The sequence below is a fragment of the Symphodus melops genome (assembly GCF_947650265.1).
Source record: "Symphodus melops genome assembly, chromosome: 2".
NCBI classification, from domain to species: Eukaryota; Metazoa; Chordata; class Actinopteri; order Labriformes; family Labridae; genus Symphodus; species Symphodus melops.
This window is the reverse complement of record NC_136692.1, coordinates 30,835,900-30,843,552: the sequence shown is the minus strand read 5'-3', so window position 1 is coordinate 30,843,552 and position 7,653 is coordinate 30,835,900. Positions and strand designations below refer to the sequence as shown.

Sequence of the window (7,653 nt, the reverse complement as noted above, 5' to 3'; positions counted from 1 at the left end):
GAAGAGGATGACGAGGGAGTTGCCATCAGAGATAAGTGAGCTGTGATCATTCTGGCACTCAGAGAGCTGACTGAGCTCAGCAGGTTCAGGTCACCACCTCCCCTCAGTGCTGGATGATGGACGACCAGCAGGGAGCCGAGCTCTGCTACCCTCAGCTCCTCAACTTGTCTTGCAGGGTTATTATGCGCCCTCGCACTGAGGCCGTCCTCCTGTATGCTTTGCTTTCCTCTATCACTGTTCTCACTGTTGTTCTTAACCTGCTTGTCATCATCTCCATCTCTCACTTCAGACAGCTTCACACCCCCACCAACCTGCTCCTGCTCTCCCTGGCTATCTCAGACCTCCTCGTCGGGCTGCTGGTGATGCCGGTAATAATGGTAAGGGTCATAGAATTTTGCTGGCTGCTGGGAGATCTCATGTGTGCTTTTTCTGACATTATAGCCTTCATTCTTACCTCAACCTCTGTGGGGAACATGGTGCTCATATCAATCGATCGCTATGCAGCTATTTGTTATCCTCTGCAGTATTCCAACCAAATCACTCGCAGCAGAGTGGGGCTGTGTGTGTGTCTGTGCTGGGCCTGCTCAATCCTTTTCAATGGGCTGATCTTAAAGGAACATCTGAAGCAGGCTGACAGATATAACTCTTGCTTTGGGGAGTGTGTGGTGGTGATTAACTATGTGTCAGGAACAGTGGACCTCGTGTTCACCTTTATTGGCCCCTGTATGGTCATCATTGTTCTGTACATGAGAGTGTTTATCGTAGCAGTGTCTCAGGCTCGTGCCATGCAGACTCATGTTACAGATGCTGCAGTGGGCAAGGGTCGAATCACTGCAAAGAAATCAGAGAGAAAGGCAGCCAGGACTCTGGGCATAGTCATACTGGTGTTTTTGATCACTTTCTGTCCATATTACATTTCCTCTCTTACAGGAGAAGAAACAGCAAACAGTGCATCGTTGCGGGTCAGCATTGCGTCTTGGCTGCTCTACATTAACTCTTGTTTGAACCCTCTCATATACGCTTTGTTCTATCCGTGGTTTAGAAAAGCAATCAGGTTCATTGTCTCACTAAAGATCCTGGAGCAGTCCTCGTCTCTGGTTAATATACTTTAAAGATATGATGTATATAACCTGTTCAGTCTGAGCATAACAAAACTCAAACATCTGTCAGCTATGCAAAGTGATCAGTGCACATGCAGAATGTTTTATGTCACGTGTTTGATGTCACTAAAACAAAGAGAAAGGCGGCTGGCACACTGCCGAGCTCCAGAAATGTTTCCACCACGGTGTCAGAAAAGAAGGTTCTGCTCAGAACGTCACCCAGGTGAAATATGTTTCAGGAAGATTGGAGCCCTGCAGAGTGTCTCTTTGTTTCAGTGACTTTTTTTGCTCCTCTCTGCAGCTGTCCTTTATGTTTGGATGTGTGATTTCTGGATTGTTGTCAATATGTTTGATGTCACACTGTGCATTTGTGCCTTTCTTTATTTCCTCTTCCCTCTTCTCTCTCTAAGCAGTGTGATGATTTAAAGATTAGCGATTCAGAGTGAAGTCAAGAGCTGCAATGTTTTGTTTCACAATTCTTGATTATTGACTCATTGAAAGTAATTTTATCAGCAATAATGTGAATATAAATGTTGTTTCCCTCGTTCTAAATGTGATAATGTTCCCTGTTTCTTCTCTCACATTACAGAAAACTCAATGTTCCAGTTAAAGACACGATAAATAAAGATGATTCTTTGTAACCTGAAAGTTGATTCTTTTGTGTTTTTTATCATCAATATCAAACTGTTATAAGGTTTTACAACATAAGGATCAAGAGTGTCATAAAATCACAGCCGTCAGAAAAGGCCGATCAGTCGACACACCCACCTAATGCCACAAAAAGTTTCTGAAATAAATTATTTTAATAACACGTTATACAAATTTATACACAGCATGCTTTACATGAATATAATAAAGACAATAAAAACTATCATTACAAAATAAAGAAATAGATTAAAACATATGAAATCCAAAACAAACGTACGTATAAAGGATCCTGAACCATCACATGCAACACACACACACACACACACACACACACACACACACACACACACACACTCACACACACACACACACCTGATTTAAAGGGTTTTATCAGTCTGCACTAACCACGTGTGGACTTGTCTTTCTAGTCATTTCAAAAATACAATAAATTAATACCACATTTACTTATGCTGTGTTTAACCACAATATTACTTCAAATGTTATTCGTTTTTAAACAAGTTGCCAAGAGGGAACTTGCAGGATTAAGAGATGTCTATAAATCTCAGAGGGGACTCCTACATGTTGTTTAAAACAGTGAAGTAAATTCAAATTAAATAATATTTATCATCCACACACACAGAGGTGGCAGAGAGGAACTTAAAGTCTCTGCAGGCCTCAGGTCAACGGGCTGTTTGTCCGACAGAACGTCACCATGGTTACTAAATGCACCTTCACAACGCTGTGTGAGCAGAGCTCTTCTTCAGATGCTTTATTGTTCTATTCTGGCTGCTCTCTTTTTAAGTGCCCTAACCTTCACCAGCCTTCATTCAAAGTTGCAGCTGTTATTCATGACAGCAATCTAATGCAGCAGGTTGTTTGATGCATTTGTGAATCTTTAACATGAAGAGACTCAACCTTTTAGATTTTCTCGTGTTTTTTGTTTTTTTTTAATTGAAGTGACTTTAGCGGTTATTGACAATCAACAGAGACTCCAGTGTTGTTTGTGATTTGAGCTCTGATTAACCCGTACATGTACTCACATTTACTGATGCACTGACTGTTTGGCACTTTTTTAATTCTGTTGTATGGGTTACAATGGAAAAAAAAAAGAATTATTCTATTTTACATACTGCTCATACTCAGAACCTCACATTATGGCCCATCATAAAAAGTGTCAAATCTTGGACTACGTATCTATTTAAAAAAGTACAATTAGGCCTTTCTGACTGAGTCTTATAAATGATAAATTCTAACTATGTTTCAGAGAGCAGGAAAAGTGTGTTTTAAGCTGGAGACAATCTTTTACTCTTAAAATCAATATCATGTGGGGCTGAAACAAGTTCTCAAATAAATCGAGTAACTAGATGTGGTTTCGTCTAAATCCGGACTACTAATGATCTCTCTGTCAACAGGCACTCAACATTTTGATATATTCATTGTCTTAAATGTTCTGTTATTAATTTCAGCAGACTATGTCTCTGCTCCTCCCCCCTGAACTGCTACCTTATCGTGGTGGGGGAGTTTGAGTACCCGAATAACCCGAGGAGCTATGTTGTCGGGGGCTTCATGCCCCCAGCAGGGTCTCCCAAGGCAAACAGGTCATAGGTGATGTGTCAGACTAAAAGCAGTTCAAAGAAACCCTGTGACAACAACAGCAATAAGGACTGTGACGCTGCCCGGAATGGTGCAGCCGGGGTCCCACCCTGGAGCCAAGCCTGGGGTTGGGGAACGTAGGTGAGCGACTGGTGGCCTGGCCTTTGCCCCTGGGGCCCGGTCGGGCCCAGCCCGAATGGGTGACACGGGCCTGTCCTCCTGTGGACCACAGAGGAAACTCTAGGGATTGGATGCAGTGTGGATCAGGCAGCAGTCGACAGTGGGGGCTGCGGCATCCCGATCACCGGATTCCTCCTGGCCGTGGAACACTGGACCACCTCTACACTCCCCAGCGGGTGCTTGAGGGTTCATGGGAGTTCGCCCAACCAGTCCACATGTGCTTCGTGGATCTGGAGAAGGCATTCAACCGTGTCCCCTATGGTGTCCTGTGGGGGGTGGTCCAAGAGTATGGGGTTCGGGGCCCTTTGCTAAGGGCGGTCCGGCCTCTGTATGACCAGAGCAGGAGCCTGGTTTGCTTGCCAGCGGGACGTTGGACTTCTCGCAGGGCTGCCCTTTGTCACCGGTTCTGTTCATAACTTTTATGGACAGAATTTCTAGGTGCAGCCAGGGGCCGGAGGGGGTCCGGTTCGGGGACCACAGGATCTCGTCTCTGCTTTTTGTGGATGATGTGGTCTTGTTGGCTCTATCTAAACCGAACCTTCAGCGCACACTGGGGCGGTTCACTGCAGAGTGTGAGGCGGCTGGGATGAGGATCAGCACCTCTAAATCTGAGGCCATGGTTCTCGAACCAGAAAAAGATGGCCTGCCCTCTCCGGATTGGTGGTGAGTCCTTGCCCCAGGTTGAGGAGTTTAAGTATCTTAGGGTGTTGTTCACAAGTGAGGGGAGGACGGAGCGCGAGATCGACAGATGGATCGGTGCAGCGTCGGCAGTCATGAGGTCGCTGTATTAGTCCGTCCTGGTGAAAAAATAGCTAGGCAAAAGGCAAGGCTCTCGATATATATATATATATATATATATTTTTTTTTTTTTAAAGTTCTATTTTTGGGCTTTTCAGCCATTAATGGACAGGATGGTGGATAGAGTCGGAAAATGCACGAGGACTGTAGCCTCGATACATGGGAGCGCGCACAAATGTGATTCTTCCATAGTGTGGCTGGGCACACCCTTAGAGATAGGGTGAGGAGCTCGGTCACCAGTTAGGAGCTCGGAGTAGAGCCACGACTCCTCCACATTGAGAGGAGTCAGCTGAGGTGGCCAGGGCATCTGGTCCGGATGCCCTCTGGATGCTTCCCTGGGGAGGTGTTCTGGGCATGTCCCTCCGGCAGGAGGCCTCGGGCTAGACCTAGGACATGCTCTGATCATGTGTTTATACCAAGATAACGCAGATGCTATTGCTTACAAACTCTCATGTCGCATATTTTCTCATGATTGTTTAATGACTGTATAATGTCAAGGAAAGATTTATGAATAAACTGAACAGAATAGGATGGAATTGTTGTTAGATATGTTTTAAAAGACCGGACGAATGAGCTAACTAAATGGCCTGAAATGTTGTTCCCATATATATTTACAACCTGGTTGAATCACCCAGCCATTTTAGCAAATAAGTCAGACGTGATTATCTTAGCAGAAGCGTGTCAATCACTCTGGATTAGCGTGGTGAGGAAAGAGAGAAGTTATTTGACTTCTATCTGATAAAAGTTGACTCCCTGTCATGCACTTGTTGCCACCTTGTTTTTTCAAGCCCTGGTCAAGAATATCCTCGGAGACAGTTTGTGCTCATTTATCGAGATGACATGCAGATCCTTTCCAAGAAGAAAGAGGAAGCCAGATTTCAAGAGACAGTGTGTAGTCGAGTAGAAGGCCTCAGATGTAGGGGTGGGAGCCGTTCTTTGATGACTGTTGGCCATTAAATTGGCCCTTACATAATGGTACCATTGTAACCAGCAAAAACCATTCCACCAAACCCCTGCTGGCATCCTGCAACTCTTGCCAATACTGCATCACAAGTCCCATCCTGACAATGGTCAAATTTTGCCATAGTCCAAACTGCCGTCTGCCAAGGAAACAGCTGAACTGGTCATTACCCATGTCTTCAGAGTCCAGTTCACTCTCCACACAACTCACTGATTGATCTTTTAAGACATCGTGAATACAAAGTTGGGTAAAACGTAAATCTTTTATAATCACTGTTTTCTTTGACCACATTTGTAAGAAGGAAAACACCTGTTCAAACAACCGGTTTAATTGTCTGCACAAGGTGATGACTTCAAGAAACCCTATAAAATCACAATGATTGTTGTTTGTTAACAAAGATATTTAATTTTATATCTGTAGATCATGAAAGTTATTTTTGAAGACTTATTATTATTATTCAGACCAGCTGAAAACACAAACTTGTCCTCACCACCAGTGTATTCATTAACACCTTCTGACTGTATCCTCACTGTAGTTTCAACATGAACTCAAACATGCTAATGAGAGCCGTGTCGTCATCCCAGAGGGAGCATGTTAATAACAATGATAATACTTTGAACCACAGGTGAGTTCTAGTTGAAAGGCATGAATGAATACACTTGAACATCAACACATGATGCAACAAACCCCCTCCCCACACAGGAGCCTTCACTACAGACATGATTGAAAAATCACTAAACTCTTTATCACTAAACTAAAACAAACAGACAAACTCTGAAAAGCTCAGAAACATCAGTACAGTTGAAATATTCCTCTCTGCCTCTCTATAACATGATCATGTATGATACCATACCGTAAATACATTAAAGTCAGTTCATCATGGTGACACACGAGATGTTCAACAAAATAAAAACCATGTTAGGACAAAAATGAAGCTTGACATGCCGGAAATTCACCAGGAGGACATTTTTAAAGCAAATGTAAAAAAGGGCTTGAAAAGTCTTGCCAGTCCAAGAGGCCTAATGCCACCCTATTCAAGGCTTAGGTGGTCCAGAAGTCCAATAAAAACACCAAGTTGATCTTTAAACCAAGCTTGATGTAAACTTACTGATAGATAAAGATGGGGAGCTGTCTCCAAAGCTTGAATTAATTCAACTATTTTCTTTGTTTTAGGAATTTTCTGTAACCTCTCCACTATTTCCTAAGCTATTTTCAAGGACACAGAAGATCTCATGGGTTTCCTTTGCAGCATTGACCAGTCCTTGCAGGTTTGAAATCATAAGTCTCAAGGCCCTAACACACCAAGCAGATGGTAAATAACTGGTGGCGATGAAAGCCGCCTGTGGCGTCGCCACACGTTGCCTTTCATCTTGGCCAAAAAGTTGCACTTCAACACGGCGCAAAGACTACAGCTGAAGGCCACCATGTATGTTCTGCGTTATGCGTGAGAGGAAATAACTCTCAATGCCACCAGACGACGGTAGTCTGCTGTTTTAATACGAGAACACCATTTTCACACCGCTGTCTGTCACCACTCGTATTATAGGTAGCCTAATAATCGAGGTAATATCTGATAAAAAGTTTAAAATGCCACGTTATCAGTCCTTAGTCTTTTAGTGGAAAAAGAAAAGAAGAGAGGGAGGTGACCTCAGCCAATCAGTAATTCCTCTCATGACCCGCACCAACGCTGACCAACTCAGATGAGTCAAACAAGATTCACAAAGATTCAGATGAGGTCCAACTGGTAGTTACGTAGCCAGACACAAAAACTAAGGTGACGACCTCCGGAGGGTCGCCGGTTCAAGTCCCGGCACGGACCAAGTCCAGAAATTGGATTGGTAACTGGAGAGGTGCCAGTCCACTTCCTGAGCATTGCAGAGGTGCCCTTGAGCAAGGCACCGAACCCTAAAAACTGCTCTGTAGCGCTCGCATGGGCAGCCCCCTCACTCTGAGACCTCTCCATTAATGCATGTCACTAGGATCCTGTTTCTGCATGAGTGTGTATCTAGGCCTATGTGTGTGTTCATGTTCATTACACAGAGTGTAAACTGAATTTCTGAATTTATAAAGTATAAAACAAATTAATTGATTTTAAAGTGAGAGTTTAAGATGGAAATAAGGTTGAGATTAGATGATCAATGTGGACAAAGAGTGGAATATGGAACGAGGAGGTATGAAATGTAAAATGCAGTATTATTCATGAGTTACTTTTTTACTTGAAGCCAAAGAAGAGAGGCTCAACATTTGCATCAACATTCACTGGACCCAGCTTTGTCTATAGCAGGGGTGTCCAAAGTGCGACCCGGGGGCCATTTGTGGCCCTTGAGTGGATTTTTTGTGGCCCTTGACTTCAAATCGAAGAATCAGAAGATT

At 43.6% G+C, this 7,653-nt stretch overlaps 1 protein-coding gene across 1 annotated transcript; it reads left to right on the top strand.

The window, feature by feature from the left end:
- LOC306820599 (trace amine-associated receptor 13c-like) lies at positions 1–1,149 on the top strand. Its single transcript, XM_079338479.1, has one exon. The coding sequence runs from the start codon at positions 114–116 to the stop codon at positions 1,110–1,112; it is 999 nt and encodes a 332-aa protein (XP_079194605.1). The 5' UTR covers positions 1–113; the 3' UTR covers positions 1,113–1,149.
- The last annotated feature ends 6,504 nt before the right edge of the window (positions 1,150–7,653 follow it).

Bases quoted from the DNA above. Each gene is read 5' to 3' on its own strand.
- LOC306820599 (XM_079338479.1), top strand. From the start codon at position 114: ATGATGGACGACCAGCAGGGAGCCGAGCTCTGCTACCCTCAGCTCCTC.